The sequence below is a fragment of the Bombina bombina genome, chromosome 4, assembly GCF_027579735.1.
Source record: "Bombina bombina isolate aBomBom1 chromosome 4, aBomBom1.pri, whole genome shotgun sequence".
Classification (NCBI taxonomy): Eukaryota; Metazoa; Chordata; class Amphibia; order Anura; family Bombinatoridae; genus Bombina; species Bombina bombina.
The window spans coordinates 659,514,174-659,538,269 of record NC_069502.1 but is presented as its reverse complement, the minus strand read 5'-3'; the positions used below and the strand labels follow the sequence as shown (position 1 = coordinate 659,538,269).

At 40.0% G+C, this 24,096-nt stretch overlaps 1 protein-coding gene across 50 annotated transcripts in view; it reads right to left on the bottom strand.

Moving 5' to 3' along the window:
- TRDN (triadin) overlaps positions 1–24,096 on the bottom strand; it is a 950,114-nt gene that overhangs the window by 353,156 nt on the left and 572,862 nt on the right. For all 50 annotated transcript variants that reach the window (XM_053710723.1, XM_053710722.1, XM_053710726.1 and 47 more), the window contains exon 32: positions 17,532–17,558. In XM_053710723.1, coding sequence (XP_053566698.1) covers positions 17,532–17,558 — 27 coding nt within the window. The remainder of the gene's footprint in view (positions 1–17,531; positions 17,559–24,096) is intronic.

Genomic DNA, 24,096 nt, shown 5'->3' with positions numbered 1-24,096 from the left:
GTTTACAATGGTTTAGGGTCTTTAAGTTGGTTTTAAAATACTTAACACAAATTAAACTTATTTTAAATAGTGCAAATATGTTTAAAAATTGGTAAACTCTACTTGTTTCCAAGGAAAGCAAAGCTGGCTTCTTTTTTGACAGGTTTAATATAAGTGTGTTGATTGACATTGAGTTGTCTTGAAGTAAACCAGTTTAAGTTCTATTACACAACTTTTTTCAAACATGTTTATTTTCGGACATTTTAATTAGAAGTCTGCTGCTTTGTGGATAGACTGCCACGTGTTAAAAACTTTGCAGGGGTTAAAAAAATAAGAAACAATTAAAAAAAAATCCTCTAACAAAAATAGGCTATTACATTTTTACTCAAGAATGTCCCATTAATAACAATTAAATAATACAGAAATAGAATATTCTGATATTGTAATCTATCTTGTAATTATTTAATGAAACTATGCCATACCAATATTTTAATATATTGCAACTCTTTATTCTAACTCTAGAGTACTGATTTATTTATTGCTTGTTTCTGTCAAACAGCGTGAAACATATAATGAAGCAATCCTTCCATAAATTGTGTTTATGCACCTGAGCATTGTATATTTGGCACAGTAATATAATTACTCCAGGTTCTCTCTGAAGAATACATTGACTGCATTGTAAGTTGCAAGCTTTGTCTTGCTTGTCTCTTACTGATTATTTTTGCTGCTGCCGTACTAATTAAGCTCTTAAGCTTATTTATCTATGTCTCTGTCAGAAACATAAAAGTGAAAAAAATCATATTGATTTAAAACATTTACAGATCAATAGCTGAGTTCCATCACAACTTTGTAATCAGTTAAACCTCAAAACTTACGGCTAGATTACGAGTTTTTCGTTATGAGCTGTGCGGTGCTAACGAGCAGTTTTGTCTCAACGCTCACTTACATACAGCGCTGGTATTACGGGTTTTTACAAACCCGGCGTTAAAAGGCAAGAAGTGAGCGTTGAGCAAAATTGTGCTCCTTACCGCACTCCAATACCAGCGATGCTTAAGTCAGTGGTGAACTAGTCGTACGTGCTCGTGCATGATTTCCCCATAGGAATCAACGGGGAGAGCCGGCTGAAAAAAAGCCTAACACCTGCAAAGAAGCAGCGTAAAACTCAGTAACGCAGCCCCATTGATACCTATGGGGAAATACATTTTATGTTTACACCTAACACCCTACCATGAACCACAAGTCTAAACACCCCTAATCTTATACTTATTAACCCCTAATCTGCCGCCCGACATCGCGGACACCAATATTATACTTATTAACCCCTAATCTGCCACTCCGGACACTGTCGACACCTACGTTATACTTATGAACCCCTAATCTGCTGCCCCCAACATCGCCGACACCTACATTATATTTATTAACCCCTAATCTCCATCCCCCAATGTCGCCGCAACTTAACTACACTTACTAACCCCTAATCTGCTGCCCCCAATGTCGCCACCACTATAATAAACATATTAACCCCTAAACCACCGCACTCCCGCCTCGCAAACATTAGTTAAATATTATTAACTCCTAATTTGCCGTCCCTAACATCGCCGCCACCTACCTACATTTATTAACCCCTAATCTGCCGCCCCCAATGTCGCGGCCACTATACTAAATGTATTAACCCCTAACCCTAAGTCTAACCCTAACACCCCCTAACTTAAATATAATTTAAATAAATCTAAATAAAAATTAATATTATTACCTAAATAATTCCTATTTAAAACTAAATACTTACCTATAAAATAAACCCTAAGCTAGCTACAATATAACTAATAGTTACATTGTAGCTAGTTTGGGGTTTATTTTTATTTTACAGGCAAGTTTGTATTTATTTTAACTAGGTACAATAGTTATTAAATAGTTATTAACTATTTAATAACTACCTAGCTAAAATAAATACAAAAGTACCTGTAAAATAAAACCCAACCTAAGTTACAATAACACCTTATCTAACCCTACAATTAAATAAATTAACTAAAATTAAAAACAATTAAATAAATTAAATTAAATTAGCTAAAGTAAAAAAAAACCACTATATTACAGAAAATAATAAACAAATTACAGGATATTTAAACTAATTACACCTAATCTAATAGCCCTATCAAAATAAAAAAGCCCCCCCAAAATAAAAAAAAACCCTAGCCTTAACTAATCTATCAATAGCCCTTAAAAGGTCCTTTTGCTGGGCATTGCCCCAAAGAAATCAACTTGTTTGAACTGTAAAAAAAAATACAAACAACCCCCCCAACAGTAAAACCCCACACACACACAACCAACCCCCAAATAAAACCCTAATTAAAAAATCCTAAGCTCCCCATTGCCCTGAAAAGGGCAGTTAGCTCTATTGCAGGCCCAAACCCTAACTTAAAAATAAAACCCACCCAATACACCCTTAAAAAAAACCTAACACTAACCCCCTAAAGATCAACTTACAGTTCTGAAGACCGGACATCCATCCTCAAGGAAGCGACAGAAGTCTTCATCCAAGCCAGGCCGAAGTCCTCAACGAAGCCGGGAGAAGTCTTCATCCAAACGGGCGAAGTGGTCCTCCAGATGGGCAGAAGTCTTCATCCAGACGGCAGCATCCTCTTCTGCCGATGACTAACGATGAATGAAGGTTCCTTTAAGTGACGTCATCCAAGATGACGTCCCTTAGATTCCGATTGGCTGATAGAATTTTTTAGATAGTATTTTATTTGGGGGGTTGGTTGTGTGGGTGGTGGGTTTTACTGTTGGTGGGGTTGTTTGTATTTTTTTTTACAGGTAAAAGAACTGATTTCTTTGGGGCAATGCCCAACAAAAGGCCTTTTTAATGGCTATTGGTAGTTTAGTTTAGGCTAGGGTTTTTTTTTATTTTGGGGGGCTTTTTTTTATTTTGATAGGGCTATTAGATTAGGTGTAATTAGTCTAAATATCTGTACTTTTATATTTATTTTAGCTAGGTAGTTATTAAATAGTTAATAACTATTTAATAACTATTCTACCTAGTTAAAATAAATACAATCTTGCCTGAAAAATAAAAATAAACCCTAAGATAGCTACAATGTAACTATTAGTTATATTGTAGCTAGCTTAGGGTTTATTTTATAGGTATTTTGTTTTAAATAGAAATAATTTAGTTAATTATAGTAATTTTTATTTAGATGTATTTAAATTATATTTAAGTTAGGGGGTGTTAGGGTTAGACTTAGGTTTAGGAGTTAATAAATTTAATATAGTGGCGGCGACGTTGGGGGCGGCAGATTAGGGGTTAATAAATGTAGGTAGGTGGTGGCAATGTTAGGGACGGCAGATTAGGGGTTAATAATATTTAACTAATGTTTGCAAGGCAGGAGTGTGGCAGTTTAGGGGTTAATATGTTAATTATAGTTGTGGCGATGTCTGGAGTGGCAGATTAGGGGTTAAAAAATGTATTATAGTGTTTGCGATGCGGGAGGGCCTCGATTTAGGGGTTAATAGATAGTTTATGGGTGTTAGTGTACTTTTTAGCACTTTAGTTATGAGTTTTATGTAACGGCATTGTACCATAAAAATCTTAACTACTGACTTTTAAATGCGTTAGGACTCTTGACGAGGTAGGGTGTATTTCTCACTTTTTGGGCTCCCAGGACAGACTTGTAATACCGGCGCTATGGAAGTCCCATTGAAAATAGACTTTACGAAGTTTACGTAAGCCGGTTTGCGGTAAGGCCAAAAAAGTGTGCAGTGACCCTAAACCTTCAATACTCGTAATAGCAGCGGGCGTAAAAAAGCAGCGTTAGGACCTCTTAACGCTGCTTTTTTACCCTAACACACAACTCGTAATCTAGCCGTTAGTTACTTAGATTTTGATAGAACATACAAACTAAAAGACCCACTGAATCTGTCCAAATCACCTTCTGAAATGTAAGCTTAATGAATTCTTGAATAGCCTTTCACATATTCCAGGCATTCTTGAATTGCGTTACAGTTTTTGTCAATACATATTTTATTTGAAGTCTATTTGAAGTCAGCCACCTTTTCTGAAATAAAGTGTTTCCACAAATCACTACTTTGGGCTAGTTTCCATTAAGGTGGTAGAGTTTGGAAACTGGTGGTAACATAAAAAAATCTCCAAATACTTTAATGGAGATAAATGTTTTTACCACCAATTTCAAACTTTAACACATCAGTGGTTTAGATGGTAAAGTGTTTCCACAAATCACTACTTTGGGCTAGTTTCCATTGAGGTGGTAGCGTTTGGAAACTGGTAGTAACATAAAAAATCTCCATAGACTTTAATGGAGATAAATGTTTTTATCACCAGCTTCCTCAATTTACCACCTCAATAAAAATTAGGACTGTGTCGGCCATTCTACAACTTGAGATCTTAACTCATTGTTCTGTTTTTGTTCTTTGTTCAAAACAGGGGAAGAGTGAACATTTAATCAGAAGCTTTATCAGTCTGTCATATTATTTATTGATAGCTGTATTTACAGTGAAGTTTTGTTTACCATTGAGCTGGTAAAGTGTGGAAATTGGTGGTAACTTAAAAAATCTCCATGTTCGCCGTACATCGATAAATGCCGACAACATATGCTGTTGGCATGTATAATTGCACAAGGATTTCTAGTGAAATGCTTGTGCAATGCCGCCCTCTGCACATTTGCTGCCAATTGGCCGCTAGCAGTGGGTGTCAATCAACCCAGTCATATCTGGGGCGGATTGCTGTCCCTCTCCTCAGAAGTGGTGGACGAGTTAAGGAGCAGCAGTCTTAAGACTATTGCTTTTTAACTCCTGTTTCCGGCACAGAAACAGGTGCATACAGGGCATGATAAATCGTCCCCTAGGCCTCAGTTGTCATTATGAAAAGATAATAATTAAATATAAGCACTATTTTAGTTTATAAAATGACTAATGCACAGGCTCTAAAAAACATAAATTGTTTAGGTGAGTTTTGATTAAATTACTTTGGAATACTTTGGCAATTCTGGAGACTTGGGGCAGCAGAAATACATTTTTGTAAATGTGAATGGGAAAAGCTTAAAAATGTTGATGAGAGTAGTATAATATTGGGTGAAGCACAGGGACCATTAAAGGGACTGAAACATTTTTTAGAGAAGGGTTCTGCAACCAAGCACTCCAGAACACATTGTGGCCTTCCAGTTAATTTGTTTTACCTCCACTTCCCTCTGTAACCCTACTTTTTTAACTGATGTTTAAAGAATAAATAATAATCCTATATTATAAAATGGCAGGTATGTTTGTCCAATGCAGTCATGCACAGTAGAGACTGCAGCGCGAGACAAACATACCTGGCTTTAAAAGACCAGTGCCTATGCACAGTAGAGACTGCGCGAGACAAGCCTAGCCTTAACCCGGGCAATCGTTGGTGGCATGGGAGGGTTAGGAGGGAGGCAGGTGGGCGGCCCATCACTGGAAGGGAGCAAGAGGAGGCGGGAGGGGGTGGGAGTGGGTGGGACCTCTGTGCTGCAGAATAAAATATATATTGAGAGCATCAGGGAGGGGGGATGAGGGAGAGGGGATCCAAACAAATGTTGAGAGGGGCAGGGAGGGGGGATGAGGGAGAAGGGATCCGATTGGATGGGGGATCAGAGGGTAGGGAAAGGTTCTTGGAGGGAGAGATGGGTAAATGAGGGAGTTTGGCAGCTACGCTCAAGATAAAAGTGCAAAAGTGCACAATGTTTCCTAAGAGGTATATTTATTCTCTTACACATTTTGGCCCATGTATACAGGCTCTAAGACTAGTATAATACTAGTCTATAATACTAAAAATGTCTTATTTAAAGATTACTTAATAAACAAGTGTATGCTTTTTTTGTTTTCATTTTAAAAATAATGGTTTAACCTTTTGCCGCCGTTATGCCGCTGTATTTCGTCCAAACGGCGCTGGGCTTTAGCGTCATAGCTAACAGCTGTCCTGAAGCCTTCTGCACTCCCTGGATTTGATCACGGTCTGGAGGGCGTTGCTAGCGTTATAGGGACGCCCCCCCCCCCAGACCCGATCCAATAATTGAAATCTCGCGATCGTGTGCGCGATCGCATGATTTTAATTTTTCTACATTGGAACAGTTGTTCCGATGTAGACACTTTATCCTCAGCAGGAAAGGGTTAAGGTAATGTTTTGGCATTGTGGGATCCCCTTTTCTATGTAATTTGTTACATAATTTATTCGATTTTCTGTCAAAAGTGGCTGTGATTGAAAAGGGTAACTTTGCCACAAGCTCAGGATAGTAGACATTTCATAAATAAGATAAGGGCCTCGATCCGATGTAAATCGTCACCCGCAAAAGCCGTCAACGCCAATATTTGCGCGGGTTTGGTATCCTATAAACGGCGTAACTTAGAAGTTACGCGCGTATATTTCTGCCTTCGCCCGTCGTTTTTTGGCCCATAGACTAACATACAAAACACACGCAGTTTGGTATCCAATATACGGCGTAAGTACTTACGCACGCAGATTTCAGAAAATCTACTCCATTCTCATCTCGCCACAAATTGAAGGCACAGCAACCCTTGCACTGACTTAGAAACCAACGTAACTCTCTGAAGGCCTAACAAGTGCATGCTTAACAACATACATATCAGCAGCTTGATCACAAATAGTTAACCTCTTCAAAGCATTTATTATTCCTGCCCTTGCAAGTTTGTCAAACCAATCACAAAGGGGTGCATCATGGGGCACAAGGGGTCAACATGGGGTACAAGGGGTCAACATGGGGCAAACATGGGGCACAAGGGGTCAACATGGGGCGAACATGGGGCACAAGGGGTCAACATGGGGCAAACATGGGGCACAAGGGGTCAACATGGGGCAAACATGGGGCACAAGAAGTCAACATGGGGCAAACATGGGGCACAAGGGGTCAACATGGGGCAAACATGGGGCACAAGGGGTCAACATGGGGCAAACATGGGGCACAAGGGGTCAACATGGGACACAAGGGGTCAACATGGGGCAAAAATGGTGCACAAGGGGTCAACATGGGGCAAACATGGGGCACAAGGGGTCAACATGGAGCACAATAAGTCAACATGGGGCACAAGGGGTGCTTGAAGCCCTACAATCCCCTGTTGTTCTGTCTACACATGCTGATTCTATAGTTGCTGCTGAGGTCCATGGTGATGGTGCTGCCCCTGCTGCAGCTGGTCATCGAATTACATACTGCGGATTTCCACTGCATGTAAGTGAAACTACTACATCCCACCCCCATTCCCTTAACCACCCTAATTACTGAAAATATATCATTAGTTCAATTTATGTTTTGGTCACTATGATTTATTGACTATCATTTCGAGGAATGAAAATGGATGTTTATACCTTATGTTCACACCTTCTGTAAATACATTATTATTTAGATATATATACCCATGTGCAGGGATAGGCAAGGTGTCCTTCACTAAAGGTCTTTACCTTAGAAAATGTCCGCCACAGCCTTGGCTCGTGCCTATCCCTGCACATGTGTCAATTTCTATTGGATGTGTGAAACCTTGATTTACATCTATAAAAGTGAATATCACTATATGTACCCTTCATACACAACTATGTGATGTGGTGTAGAGGACATGAATATGTCATAAACATGATGATATTACCTTTTTTGGGCAATTTAGGATGAAATATAACAATATTTTTTTTTTTTTTAGGCTTCTTAGATGAGGGGGCTGAGGGGCCTGGAGTGGGTCTCCTGCCTCTCCTGGGTTGTGTGGATTCAGAGGATTCTGCAGGAGTGCTGGCCACAGATGAGAGGCTGGAGGCAGTGTCCTGCTGTTGTGTGAAATGCTCCACCAACACACTCAACAGTTGGTTTTGTTCCCGCCATCTGTTGTCACTCTGTATGTCCGAAATAACTCTCAGCATCTGAGATTGGTTCTGGACTATACCACTTAAAGATGCTGCCATGTCCCGTTGCAGCTCAATGGAACGCTGTAGTAAAGTCCGTTGGCTCCTGTAAAACCTGCATTGGTCTCTCTGCATTCTCTCGCCGGGTTATGTGAGCCTCTTGCAGGCTAATGTTTGCCTCCTCTGGAGGGCAATGTATTCGTCGCCCAGGGCAGAAGTCAGAGGATCTAAAGGCTGTTCACCAGCAGGGATTATAGGTGCAGGTTCACCTCTAGCTGCTGTTGCATCTGGAACAATGACAGCTGGTGCCTCAGGATCAACAACCCCAGCTGGTGCCTCAGGGTCACCAACCCGAGCTGGTGCCTCAGGATCAACAACCCCAGCTGCTGCCTCATGATGAACAATGACAGCTGGTGCCTCAGGATCAACAACCCCAGCTGGTGCCTCAGGATCAACAACCCCAGCTGGTGCCTCAGGATCAACAACCCCAGCTGGTGCCTCATGATGAACAATGACAGCTGGTGCCTCAGGTGGAACTACCACAGCTATATGCTCCTCTTCATATGCTGGAGCTCTTCCAAGGGAAGCAGATGGTGGAGCTCTCCGGGTGTACTGGTAGTCCCATTGACGACTGGTGTGCGACCACTCAGCCTGACCAGTTTGTATGTCCTGGTGGTAAAAGTCTATACTCATTCTCATGTCAAACTCTATAACATGCATGTGCACATTGTGATTTGTGATATGAGGGATTTTAATATGCAAAGTATACATGTATGTGTTTCATACAATAGTTCTGTGTACATGTCAGTGATGAAGAAAATGTGTTCTTTAAGTGACACTATGGTCACACAATTTCCTTTAGCCTGATGTAGGCACATAACGTGCTTTCTTGAGCTAAAAGTATTGTGATGGCTATAGTGTCCATTTACTGAAAACTCTACATGTGGCTTGTGGCCTGTGTTACTTCGAGACATGTTAGTATTACTTGAATTGGATCACAGCTGACCTCATTCAAATGTACCAATTTCGGGATTCATTGTGGTCAAAGTTCAAGCATACTGACTCTATGAATGATGACTGTGTATATAGACAATGGCTAAATATATGTACTAAACAAACAAAATTGGCTAAGGCGCAATATTTCTGTGAAAATCTGCACAATAATATATGTAACCCTAGAAAGTTTTGGAAACTCATAAATAACCTACAAAATCCACCAATCCACTCCCAACCCTCCACCGTCAATGTGGATAACCAAAACCTGCAACTCCCCTTAGAAGTAGCAAATGCCTTTAACAATTATTTTGTCGGATGCTCCACCACCCTGATTGACAAACTAATAAATGGCATGCATCCTGAAGCTACAAATGTGGATCAGGCCACACTAAAACAGCAAAGACCCAATATAGAAAAATTCAATTTTAGACCTGTACCCTTCAATGTCATTAAGAAACACCTCGATAATCTAAAAATGAAACACCAGTCAGGACCTGATCAAATCCCAGCAATGCTGTTGAAGCTCAGTGCGCCGGCAATTGCTAAGCCTGTCGCAACCCTAATTAACGAATCCTTGGTGTCTGGATACATACCCAAACTCTGGAACACTGCAAGAGTAGTGCCTATTCATAAAAGTGGGGAGTTAACCTTGGTTTCTAACTATCGTCCTATATCATTGCTCCCTGTATTGTCAAAAATCTTAGAAAAATGCATCCATACGCAATTATGCGAGTATTATCAACTTTCTAACTATCTGACCCCTGATCAATCAGGTTTTAGACCGAATCACTCCACTACAACTGCCCTCCTAAATGTTTTCAACGACATCCAAACTGGCATGGAACAAGGAGACCTAACTGGAGCTATTTTCCTTGATTTTGCAAAGGCTTTTGACACAGTGGACCATGACCTACTACTTCTCAAACTAAAAAACTCTGGTATTGCTGATCGCCCGTTAACCTGGTTTAAATCATATGTATCGTATCGATCACAATATGTCTCTATCTCTAACAGTGACTCCCTCTCCCAGTCACGTGTGGTGTTCCCCAAGGTTCCATTCTCGGCCCCCTACTATTCACAGTATTTATAAATGATTTGCCTAATGTCTGCAAATCCTCAACTGTACACATGTACGCAGACGACACGGTAATCTATGCAAACAAATCTGATCTGCCGCAACTTGAAGCAGTGCTCCAAGACCAGTTCACAGAGGTAGAAAAGTGGATCTCGAAAAACAAACTCTTTCTAAACACTGACAAAACGGTCACAATGATCTTTGGAACGGGACCTAAAATACAAAAATTACAAAATTCCCATCTTCGCATTAAAACAAAATCCAATTGCACGCTGACCGCAGTCCACTCTTTTAAATACTTAGGCATGTTGTTAGACCTCAATCTATCTTTTGGACTCCACATAGAAAAACTTGCCTCTAAACTTTATCCAAATCTAGGTGCCCTGTACAGAAACAAATCTTGCCTCAGCCCTACAGTAAAGGAAAAGATTGTACAGCAAATGCTGATGCCTATCTTGGATTATGGGGACATAGTATATGCACCTGCTCCGCAAACTCACCTTAATAAACTAAATAAGTTATATAACTCGTTCTGCCGCTTTGTGCTACAATGTAACTACAAGACCCACCATTGTGACATGCTAAAAGAACTAAACTGGCTGTCGCTGGAATCCAGACACACCCTCCATCTTTCCTGTCTTGTCTTTAAGAGCCTTTCTGGGAAGCTCCCACCCTACCTGAGCAGAATGCTCTCCCCTGCTATTCCCACCTCCTATAACCTCCGATCCAATAACAGCACATTATTTAGCTTGCCTCAATACAAAAAGAAAGCAGCTCGATCCTCCTTTTCCTACAGAGCGCAATTATGGAATGACCTCCCTCACACTTTAAAAACTTCCCCAAGCCTAAAATCCTTTAAGAGATCCCTCTATACATATCTCAAAACAGAATGCTCCTGTCATGGTTGATCAAATATTTCGTACCTGCTCTATGTTAAATGTTTGCATATATTGGGGGGTAGTTATCAAGCCGTCTACTTTTCTTGCTTCGCCGGCCCAATACGCCCGCCTAAGCTCGCCTACCTTCGCCGCCGCGGACCTGAAAAAATACGCCTAAGTTATCAAATAAAGCTGTCAAAAAGCCGCGGGGCGATGAGCAGCGGACTGTGACAGTTATCACTCATCCGATCTCGCTGCTCTTCGGCTTTTTCCCAGCTTTATTGCTAGCCTGTCACTAAGCACTCACACTAAACTACACTGTTCTATCCCTATACCGGCGCCCCCGGAGCCTCCCGCAACTCAATAAAGTTACTAACCCCTAAACCGCCGCTCCTAGACCCCGCTACCACCTACAGTATACCTAGTAACCCCTATCCTGCCCCCCCCATACCGTCGCCCTCTATAATAAAATTATTAACCCCTATCCTGCTGATCCCGCACCTCTCCGCAACTAAATAAATAGTTTAACCCCTAAACCGCCGCTCCATGAACCCGCCGCAACCTATATTAAACCTATTAACCCCTATCCTGCCCCCCCTACACCGTCGTCACCTATAATAAATTTATTAACCCCTAATCTGCCTCCCCTACACCGTCGCTCCCTATAATACATTTATTAACCCCTATCCTGCCCCCCACTACGCCGCCGCCACTGTAATAAAATTATTAACCCCTAAACCTAAGTCTAACCCTAACGCCCCCCTAACTTAAATATTAATTAAATAAATCGAAATAAATTAACTCTTATTAAGTAAATGAATCCTATTTAAAACTAAATACTTACCTTTAAAATAAACCCTAATATAGCTACAATATAAATAATAATTATATTCTAGCTATCTTAGGATTTATTTTTATTTTACAGGTACCTTTCAATTTATTTTAACCATGTACAATAACTATTAAATAGTTATTAACTATTTAATAGCTTACCTAGCTAAAATAAAGAGAAATGTACCTGTGAAATAAATCCTAACCTAAGTTACAATTACACCTAACACTACACTATACTTTAATAAATTATTCCTATTTAAAGCTAAATACTTACCTGTAAAATAAACCCTAAGATAGCTACAATGTAATTAATAATTATATTATAGCTATCTTAGGATTTATATTTATTTTACAGGTAACTTTGTATTTATTTTAGCTAGTTAGAATAGTTATTAAATAGTTATTAACTATTTAATAACTACATAGCTAAAAGAAATACAAAATTACCTGTAAAATAAATCATAACTTAAGTTACAATTAAACCTAATACTACACTATCATTAAATTAATTAAATAAATTAACTACAAATAACTACAATTAAATACAATTACATAAACTAACTAAAGTACAAAAAATGAAAAAAGCTAAGTTACAAAAAATAAAAAAATAAGTTACAAACATGTTACAAATATTACAACAATTTTAAACTACTTACACCTAATCTAAGCCCCCTAATAAAATAACAAACCCCCCCAAAATAAAAAAATGCCCTACCCTATTCTAAATTAAATAAATTTCAAAGCTCTTTTACCTTACCAGCCCTTAAAAGGGCCATTTGTGGGGGCATGCCCCAAAGAAAACAGCTCTTTTGCCTGTAAAAGAAAAATACAACCCCCCCCACCAACATTAAAACCCACCACCCACATACCCCTAATCTAACCAAAACCCCCCTTACAAAAACCTAACACTAATCCCCTGAAGATCATCCTACCTTGAGTCGTCTTCACTCAGCCGAGCCACCGATGGAACTGAAGAGGACATCCGGAGCGGAAGAAGTTAATCCTCCAAGCGGCGCTGAAGAAATCTTCCATCCGATGAAGTCATCATCCAGGCGGCGCTGAAGAAAAGTCTTCGATCCGTCCGATGTCATCTTCAAAGAGGCGCTGAAGAGGTCTTCTATCCGGGCGAAGTCATCTTCCAAGCCGGGTCTTGAATCTTCCTTCCGCCGACGCGGAACCACCTTCTTCACCGACGGACTACGACGAATGACGGCTCCTTTAAGGGACGTCATCCAAGATGGCGTCCCCTCAATTCCGATTGGCTGATAGGATTCTATCAGCCAATCGGAATTAAGTTAGGAAAATCTGATTGGCTGATGGAATCAGCCAATCAGATTCAAGTTCAATCCGATTGGCTGATCCAATCAGCCAATCAGATTGAGCTCGCATTCTATTGGCTGATCGGAACAGCCAATAGAATGCGAGCTCAATCTGATTGGCTGATTCCATCAGCCAATCAGATTTTTCCTACCTTAATTCCGATTGGCTGATAGAATCCTATCAGCTAATCGGAATTGAGGGGACGCCATCTTGGATGACGTCCCTTAAAGGAGCCGTCATTCATCGTAGTCCGTCGGTGAAGAAGGTGGTTCCGCGTCGGCGGAAGGAAGATTCAAGACCCGGCTTGGAAGATGACTTCGCCCGGATAGAAGACCTCTTCAGCGCCTCTTTGAAGATGACATCGGACGGATCGAAGACTTTTCTTCAGCGCCGCCTGGATGATGACTTCATCGGATGGAAGATTTCTTCAGCGCCGCTTGGAGGATTAACTTCTTCCGCTCCGGATGTCCTCTTCAGTTCCATCGGTGGCTCGGCTGAGTGAAGACGACTCAAGGTAGGATGATCTTCAGGGGATTAGTGTTAGGTTTTTGTAAGGGGGGTTTGGGTTAGATTAGGGGTATGTGGGTGGTGGGTTTTAATGTTGGGGGGGGTTGTATTTTTCTTTTACAGGCAAAAGAGCTGTTTTCTTTGGGGCATGCCCCCACAAATGGCCCTTTTAAGGGCTGGTAAGGTAAAAGAGCTTTGAAATTTATTTAATTTAGAATAGGGTAGGGCATTTATTTTGGGGGGGTTTGTTATTTTATTAGGGGGCTTAGATTAGGTGTAAGTATCTTAAAATTGTTGTAATATTTGTAACATGTTTGTAACTTATTTTTTTATTTTTTGTAACTTAGCTTTTTTTATTTTTTGTACTTTAGTTAGTTTATGTAATTGTATTTAATTGTAGTTATTTGTAGTTAATTTATTTAATTAATTTAATGATAATGTAAAATTAGGTTTAATTGTAACTTAAGTTAGGATTTATTTTACAGGTAATTTTGTATTTCTTTTAGCTATGTAGTTATTAAATAGTTAATAACTATTTAATAACTATTCTAACTAGCTAAAATAAATACAAAGTTACCTGTAAAATAAATATAAATCCTAAGATAGCTATAATATAATTATTAATTACATTGTAGCTATCTTAGGGTTTATTTTACAGGTAAGTATTTAGCTTTAAATAGGAATAATTTATTAAAGTATAGTGTAGTGTTAGGTGTAATTGTAACTTAGGTTAGGATTTATTTCACAGGTACATTTCTCTTTATTTTAGCTAGGTAAGCTATTAAATAGTTAATAACTATTTAATAGTTATTGTACATGGTTAAAATAAATTGAAAGGTACCTGTAAAATAAATATAAATCCTAAGATAGCTAGAATATAATTATTATTTATATTGTAGCTATATTAGGGTTTATTTTAAAGGTAAGTATTTAGTTTTAAATAGGATTCATTTACTTAATAAGAGTTAATTTATTTAGATTTATTTAATTAATATTTAAGTTAGGGGGGCGTTAGGGTTAGGGTTAGACTTAGGTTTAGGGGTTAATAATTTTATTACAGTGGCGGCGGCGTAGTGGAGGGCAGGATAAGGGTTAATAAATTTATTATAGGTGGCGACGGTGTAGGGGGGGCAGATTAGGGGTTAATAAATTTATTATAGGTGGCGACGGTGTAGGGGGGGCAGGATAGGGGTTAATACATTTAATATAGGTTGCGGCGGGTTCAGGGAGCGGCGGTTTAGGGGTTAATACATTTATTATAGTTGCGGTGGGCTCCGGGAGCGGCGGTTTAGGGGTTAATATGTATAGAGTAGCTTGCGGTGGGCTCCGGGAGCGGCGGTTTAGGGGGTAATAACTTTTTTTAGTTGCGGCGGTGTAGGGGGGGGCAGATTAGTGGTGTTTAGACTCGGGGTACATGTTAGGGTGTTAGGTGCAGACATCTCCCATAGAAATCAATGGGATGTCTGTCAGCAGCGAACTTGTACTTTCGCTATGGTCAGACTCCCATTGATTCCTATGGGATCCGCCGCCTCCAGGGGTGGCGGATCGAAAACCAGGTACGCTGGGCCGTAAAAGTGCCGAGCGTACCTGCTAGTTTTTTGATAGCTAGCAAAAGTAGTGAGAATGTGCCGCACTTGTGTGCGGAACATCTGGAGTGACGTAAGAATCGATCTGTGTCGGACTGAGTCCGGCTGATCGATGCTTACGTCACAAAATTCTACTTTTGCCGGTCTCGAGCCTTTGATAACTAAGGCGAATCAGCCTCGCCACAAATACGCTGCGGAATTCCAGCGTATTTGAGGTTGACGGCTTGATAACTAGGCCCCATTGTGTATTATTATTGTTTTTGTATTTTATTGTACCCTATTGTATCAATGCAATGTTTTGTGATCCCAGGACATACTTGAAAACGAGAGAAATCTCAATGTATCCTTCCTGGTAAAATATTTTATAAATAAATAAAATAAATAAATAAATTTCAATATTCCACCTCATATCATGAATTTCAATGTGTTAAGTAGCATTAAATGGACATTAAACCCATTTTTATTCTTTCATGATTCAGCTAGAGCATGCAATTTTAAACAACTTTGTAATTTACTTCCATTACATAATTTGCTTCATTTTCTTGATATTCTTAGCTGAAAGCATATCTAGATAGTCTCAGAAGCTGCTGATTGGTGGCTGCACATCAATGCCTCATGTGATTGGCTCACCCATGTACATTGATATTTAATAAACAAAGAATAACAAAATAATGAAGCAAATTACATAATAGAAGTAAATTGGCATGTTGTTTAAAACTGTATTCTCTATCTGAATAATGACATAAAAAGCTTTGGTTTAATGTCCCTTTAATGTGAAATCTAATTGTAGATGTTTTTGTTAGTAGGCCAAATACCATGCTCCTCATTGTGTACATGAATGTGTGACATTAAAGGATGTTATATCTAAAATACATATAATACTGGTGTGTGGGATGTTACTCACCAGCATGCTGTGCTGATGTTGCAGTTCCTGAGTCACGAGCCCCTGGAAGTCCACGGACTGCTGTGACGCTCAGGGACCTGCGAATGAGCTCCTGCCACTCATTATATTTCGCCTCCTGGTAAGGACCACCGCCTGTTCCCCTCTGCTGCATGGCTTCTTGGCCCATTTTCTCCTTGACCCGCCTCTTGCAGTCATTCCACCTTTTCTTGAGCCCATCCACATTACTCCTCTGCTGGGCCACGCCGTTGACTGCCTCCTCAACCCTCAGCCATGCATCTTTCCGCCTTCGGGCAACTCCTTTGCCCTTCTCTTGGCCAAAGAGGGTGGTGTGGTTCTCCAGGACGGCCTGGACTAGCGCATGGCTCCCTCCCTGGGATGTCCCTGGTGTGGGTTCCTACCTATCCTCTCCCTCCTCCCCCCTTCTATACCCATGTGCACCCTCTATCCCTCTTCTGAGTGTGCCTGGCCTTGGGGCAGCCCCACTCCCATCCTGCCTTCTAGCTCTCCCTCTCCCCACTCCACTCACTCCCTGATGGGGACCCTGCTGCTCCTCCTGTCCATAATCCTCTCCCTGCAACTCCCCTTCCTTCCTCCCCCCCACCCTAGCTCTCCCTGTCATCCTCAAACTACACCACACTCACACTCACTCCCACTTCAATCACAACCAAACACTCAGCCTATCACACTGTAAAAGATAAATAAAATGTGTGAGGTGTTAAAAAAAAAAAGTGTTGTGTATTTTGTATACGTGTGTATGCAAAATGCGTGCAATATGTAAAAAAAGTGTAAGTAAATGTACAGGCTTACCAATCCAACAATCCGACCTAACTAACTTAATGAAATGCTCCTCTCTCACTACTCTTACCACTAATCTCTCTACTCACTGTAGTGTGCTGTAGCTCCAAGAACCAACCAAACACACTAAAGAAAATGGCCGCTGCGCATGGGTTTATGTATGAATTTTGAATGGCGTAATTACGTGGCGCATATTTTAGAACTGGCCGTTGTTTTTTACGATTCGTATTCTAATTTGCATAAAACTACACTTTATTGAGACTTTACGTGAACAAAATCCTGGCGTAAGTACTTGCGACGACTAAAATGTGTATTTGCGCACATTTTAGTTGATCACAGGTTTTTCCTACTTACGCCAGTTTCGCATCTGACGGTGCACTATATATTGGATAGGTCGAGTTGTGAGGTGAAATTACGGGCGGCGCAGGTTCCCTCGCTTGCGCCGAAAACTACGCCGTATATCGGATCGCGCCCAAGAAATGCACCTGTAGTGCAGAGGGTGTAGAGGTCACTTTACATTTACAGCAGTAGAAATTGTGATGTGCTAATGATGTTTAAAAATATATAAACTTTTTGTTAGCTTTTTTTGGGGAAAAGGATTGGTCTTTCTTTAATTTTGGGTATTCTTGGTTCTTTTTTTGTGTTTTTTTTTACCTATTACTGACATCTTCTGAATCTGTACCTCATGCAACCATAAAGGCATCAATTCATCTAACCTAACCTACAGTTTTAAATAACAACTGCAATAGCCATGCAAGCTTCAGCAGCACAGAATATAACTTACTAGATGCAGGAAGCTTCCTTTGGGTTGCTACAAAAGTGAACAGGCATGGTATAATTTAATACGAAATAGAAATAAGTATATAATTTAGTCATTTAAAATTGAATATTTTAACTGTTGAAATAAGTGTAGCGTATCAGACTGATTAAATTTAATGAGAGTTTAAAGGGACACTCAATCAAAATTAAACTTTCATTATTACGATAGAACATGCCATGTTAAACAACTTTCCAATTTACTTCCATTAACTAAATGTGCACAGTCTTTTTATATTTAAACTTTTTGAGTCAACAGCTCCTACTGAGCATGTGCAAGCATAAGTGTGTATGCATTTGTGAATGGCTGATGGCTGTCACATAGTACGTGTATGCATTTGTGAATGGCTGATGGCTGTCACATGGTACAGGGGGAGTGGAAAAAGACATAACTTTTAAAATTGTCAGAAAAAAAAATCTACTACTCATTTGAAGTTCAGACTAAGTGCTATTGCATTGTCTTGTTATCTTGCATTTGTTGATTATGCCAAGCTACTGTGTTGACTGGTCCTTTAAGTTACAGGAGCCAAGGAATGTGCATGTCTTTAACACTCTTTGGCAGCAGTATTTGGAACAATGTTTGTAGCATTGTTATACAGACAAACACTATTGTCTTAGCATGTTTAGGACACATGTACACTGTTGAAGTTCTATGAGCCTATTTAGGTTTGATCTTTAACAAAGGATATAAAAAAAAATTGATAATAGATAGTAAATTGGAAAGATTTTTAAAATTACATTATTTATCCGATCCTTGAAAGGTACATTTTGATTTTACTGTCCCTTTAACGTAAATGTTTTTTTTTTTTTAACCAGGCATAAGAAAAATAAGTTGGGAAGGAAGTTAAATAAATAAGATATGTAGAAATATTATAAAGTTTTTACAGAAATGTAGTACCTCTATACAGACAAAAAAGTCACAGAAATCACACAACCATTGATTGTACAATGACATGAATTGCTTTATTGTCAATTTCTCTTTCATCTATCTATCTATCTACCTATCTATCTATCTGTATTTCTAACAATCTGATGAATTTGTAATATAGGAATAAATTGATCCTGGGGATTAATATTTTGGGGGGTTTAATAGTTATTGTTTCTAAAGGTTACTGAGACATACCAGTAACAAGCAATTACAGTTTACCCAGGCCTCCTTATCAAAGGTTAAAAAAAACTCCCATATATTACATGGGATTTATACTATATTATTCCTAGTGATTTTTTTTTTTTGGCCATTGACATGTTCTTGCTAACCTCTTTCTCACAATTCTTTCTTCAATCTATTATTCAGCACAACACACGACACAAACCAGGCACACACTCAAAGGCCCCTAGTTATCAAGCCCTCAACCTCAAATACGCTGGAATTCTGCAGCGTATTTGTGGCGAGGCTGATTCGCCTTAGTTATCAAGCCCTGCTGCCCGGCAAAATTAGAATATAGTGACGTAAGCTTCGATCCGCCGGACACAGTCCAACACAGATCGATTCTTACGTCACTCCAGATGTTCCGAACGCAAGTTCGGCACAATCTGACTACTTTTACTAGTTATCAAATGACTAGCAGGTACGCTCGGCACTTATCCGGCACAGCGTACCTGGTTTTCAATCCGCGGATCCCATAGGAATCAATGGGAGTCTGACCATAGCGAAAGTTCATGTTCGCTGCTGCCCGACATCCCATTGATTCCTATGGGAGATGTCTGCACCTAACACCCTAACATGTACCCCGAGTCTAAACACCCCTAATCTGTCCCCCCCTAAACTGCCGCAACTAAATAAATGTATTACCCCCTAAACCGCCGCTCCCGGAGCCCACCGCCACTCTAATAAACTGATTAACCCTTAAACTGCCGCTCCCGGACCCCGGATTTATATTTATTTTACAGGTAACTTTGTATTAATTTTAGCTAGTTAGAATAGTTATTAAATAGTTATTAACTATTTAATAACTACCTAGCTAAAAGAAATACAAAATTACCTGTAAAATAAATATAAATCCTAAAATAGCTACAATGTAATTATTAATTATATTGTAGCTATCTTAGGGTTTATTTTACAGGTAAGTATTTAGTTTTAAATAGGAATAATTTAGTTAATGATAGTGTAGTGTTAGGTGTAATTGTAACTTAGGTTAGTATTTATTTTACAGGTAAATTTCTCTTTATTTTAACTAGGTAGCTATTAAATAGTTAATAACTATTTCATAGCTATTGTACCTAGTTAAAATAAATTTAAATTTGCCTGTAAAATAAAAATAAATCCTAAGATAGCTACAATATAATTATTTTTTATATTGTAGCTATATTAGGGTTTATTTTAAAGGTAAGTATTTAGTTTTAAATAGGATTAATTTAGTTAATAAGAGTTATAACATTTAGATGTATTTAATTAATATTTAAGTTAGGGGGGTTGATAGGGTTAGACTTAGGTTTAGGGGTTAATAATTTTATTATAGGTGGCGACGGTGTAGGGGGGCAGGATAGGGGTTAATAAATGTATTATAGGTGGTGACGGTGTAGGGGGGCAGATTAGGGGTTAATAAGTTTAATATAGGTGGCGGGTCCGGGAGCAGCGGTTTAGGAATTAAACAATTTATTTAGTTGCGGAAGGGTCCGGGATCGGCAGGATTGGGGTTAATAAATGTATTATAGGTGGCGGCGGTATAGGGGGGGCAGGATAGGGGTTACTAGGTATAACGTAGGTGGCGGTGGGCTCCAGGAGCGGCGGTTTAGGGGTTAATACATTTATTATAGTTGCGGCGAGGTCTAGGAGTGGCAGTTTAGGGGTTAATAACTTTATTTAATTGCGGGGGGCTCCAGGGGCGCCGGTATAGGGGGTAGAACAGTGTAGTTTAGTGTGGTTGCTTAGTGACAGCTTATCAATAAAGCTGGGAAAAAGCCGAAGAGCAGCGAGATCGGATGAGTGATAACTATCACAGTCCGTTGCTCATCGCCCCATACTTGGTGCTCGGCTTTTTGACAGCTTTATTGATAACTTTGGCGAGCGTATTCAGGTCCGTGGCGGCGATGGTAAGCGAACTTAGGCGGCGTATTTGGGCTGGCGATGGCAGGTAAGTAAACACGTTGATAACTAGAGGCCAAAGTGTCTAAATTTAGATACCAATGAGAATTAGCTTCCACTTCATTGATTAAATGCCCATATCCATATACCAGCTGTTGCTTTCAGTTAATTAAATTACTTTTATTTTCAAAAGCAGCTTGAAATTTGCTGAAAACCTAAGAATTCTGTTTATTTTCACTCAATTCATTAGAGGGCACAGACTGCAAGCTGTTTGAAGTCTAGAATTGGCTAGCTAGAAAACCAAGCAAGCAGAATTCAGTGAATCACCCAATGATCAAAAGCTCTCCAGCATGGAGAAATCACACACAATCTTTTTGTTGAGCATTATATTGTAATGTAGGTGTCTATCCTTCACATCCAGAACCCTGCTTAGCAAAATAAACAGCTCTCAAACTAAAATATACCATTATAAAATTGTTTGAGGGACCTTACAGTACTGACAAGACGTCTTAGAATATCTTGCGCGACCACAGACCTTCAAAATATTAGACCCGCAGTGTCTAAAATATGCACGTGAAACCAGTGCCTGCTCTTAGTACAATTTACAGAATTCTGAAAAATTCTGTAAACTGTAGATGTTCAGTTCATAGCCTGACACCCCTTACTATTTCAGACAGCTCTCAATGACTCTTCACAAAATCTAGACATTTTGGACTATGCAGAAAATGTATTTAAATAGAACAAAGAAACACATTAATTCCAACAACAAAAAACACCCCGGCAATAAATGTGTTTTAGTGTAGCAGCAAAAAAAAGAGGTTAGCTCAATTCAAACCTCATCAGAAAAACATAATTTATGCTTACCTGATAAATGTATTTCTCTTGTAGTGTATCCAGTCCACGGATCATCCATTACTTGTGGGATACCAATACCAAAGCTAAAGTACACGGATGAAGGGAGGGACAAGGCAGGAACTTAAATGGAAGGAACCACTGCCTGTAAAACCTTTCTCCCAAATATAGCCTCCGAAGAAGCAAAAGTATCAAATTTGTAAAATTTGAAAAAGTATGAAGCGAAGACCAAGTCGCCGCCTTGCAAATCTGTTCAACAGAAGCATCATTTTTAAAGGCCCAAGTGGAAGCCACAGCTCTAGTGGAATGAGCTGCAATGCTTTCAGGAGGCTGCTGTCCAGCAGTATCATAGGCTAAGCGGATTAAGCTTCTTAGCCAAAAAGAAAGAGAGTAGACAACAAACAAAGCAGATGTTTGACGAAAATCTTTAGTAGCTTGTAAGTAAAACTTTAAAGCACAGACCACGTCCAGATTGTGTAACACAAGGATAGAACCACAATCTCTTGATTGATATTCTTGTTAGATACCACCTTAGGTAAGAACCCAGGTTTGGTACGCAGGACTACCTTATCCGTATGAAAAATCAGATAAGGAGAATCACATTGTAAGGCAGATAGCTCAGAGACTCTACGAGCCGAGGAAATAGCTACCAAAAAAAAAAAAAAAAGAACTTTCCAAGATAAAAGTTTATCTATGGAATGAAGAGGTTCAAATGGAACTCCTTGAAGAACCTTAAGAACCAAGTTTAAGCTCCATGGTGGAGCAACAGGTTTAAACACAGGCTTGATTCAAACTAAAGCCTGACAAAATGCCTGAACATCTGGAACATCTGCCAGACGCTAGTGCAAAAGAATAGACAGAGCAAAAATCTGTCCCTTTAAGAAACTAGCTGACAATCCTTTTTCCAAACCTTCTTGGAGAAAAGATAAAATCCTAGGAATCCTGACCTTACTCCATGAGTAACCCTTGGATTCACACCAATAAAGATATCTACACCATACCTTATGGTAAATTTTCCTGGTGACAGGCTTTCGTGCCTGTATTAAGGTATCAATAACTGACTCAGAGAAGCAACGCTTTGATAAAATCAAGCATTCAATCTCCAGGCAGTCAGCCTCAGAGAAATTAGATTTGGATGGTTGAAAGGACCCTGAAGTAGAAGGTCCTGTCTCAGAGGCAGAGACCATGGTGGAAAGGATGACATGTCCACTAGATCTGCATACCAGGTCCTGCGTGGCCACGCAGGTGCTATCAGAATCACTGATGCTCTCTCCTGCTTGATCTTGGCAATCAGTCGAGGGAGCAGAGGAAACGGTGGAAACACATAAGCCAGGTTGAAAGACCAGGGCGCTGCTAGAGTATCTATCAGTGTCGCCTTGGGATCCCTGGACCTGGATCCGTAACACGGAAGCTTGGCGTTCTGGCGAGACGCCATGAGATCCAGTTTTGATTTGCCCCAACGGAGAATCAGTTGTGCAAATACCTCCGGATGGAGTTCCCACTCTCCCGGATGAAAAGTCTGATGACTTAGAAAATCCACCTCCCAGTGCTCTACACCTGGGATATGGATAGCTGATAGGTGGCAAGAGTGAATCTCTGCCCAGTGAATTATTTTTGAAACTTCTAACATCTCTAGGGAACTTCTTGTTCCCCCTCGATGGTTGATGTAAGCTACAGTCGTGATGTTGACCGACTGAAATCTGATGTACCTCAGAGTTGCTAACTGAGGCCAAACCTGAAGAGCCTTGAATATCGCTCTTAGTTCCAGAATATTTATTGGAAGGAGAGACTCCTCCTGAGTCCACGATCCCTGAGCCTTCAGGGAGTTCCAGACTGCACCCCAACCTAGAAGGCTGGCATTTGTTACAATAGTCCAATATGGCCTGCGAAGGTCATACCTTTGGACAGATGGACCCGAGATAGCCACCAGGGAAGAGGATCCCTGGTCTCTTGGTCCAGATTCAGTTGAGGGGCCAAATCTGTGTAATCCCCGCTCCACTGACTGAGCCTGCATAGTTGCAGCGGTCTGAGATGTAAGCGTGCAAACGGCACTATGTCCATTGCCGCTACCATTAAGCCGATTACTTCCATACACTGAGCCACCAAAGGGCGCGGAATGGAATGAGGAACCCGACAGGAATTTAGAAGCTTTGATAACCTGGACTCCGTCAAGGTAAATTTTCATTTCTACAGAATCTATCAGAGTCCCTAGAAAGGAAACTCTTGTGAGTGGGGATAGAGAACACTTTTCCTCGTTCACTTTCCACCCATGCAACCTCAGAAATGCCAGTACTACGTCCGTATGAGACTTGGCAATTTGGAAGTTTGATGCTTGTATCAGGATGTCGTCTAACTAAGGGGCTACTGCTATGCCCCGCGGCCTTAGGACCACCAAAAGCGACCCTAGAACCTTTGTAAAGATTCTTGGGGCTGTAGCTAATCCAAAGGGAAGAGCTACAACTGGTAATGCCTGTCTTGAAAGGCAAACTTGAGAAACTGATGATGATCTTTGTGTATCGGAAAGTGAAGATAAGCATCCTTTAGATCCACTGTAGTCATATATTGACCCTCCTGGATCAGTGGTAGGATGGTACAAATAGTTTCCATCTTGAACGACGGAACTTTGAGGAATTTGTTTAAGATCTTTAGATCCAAA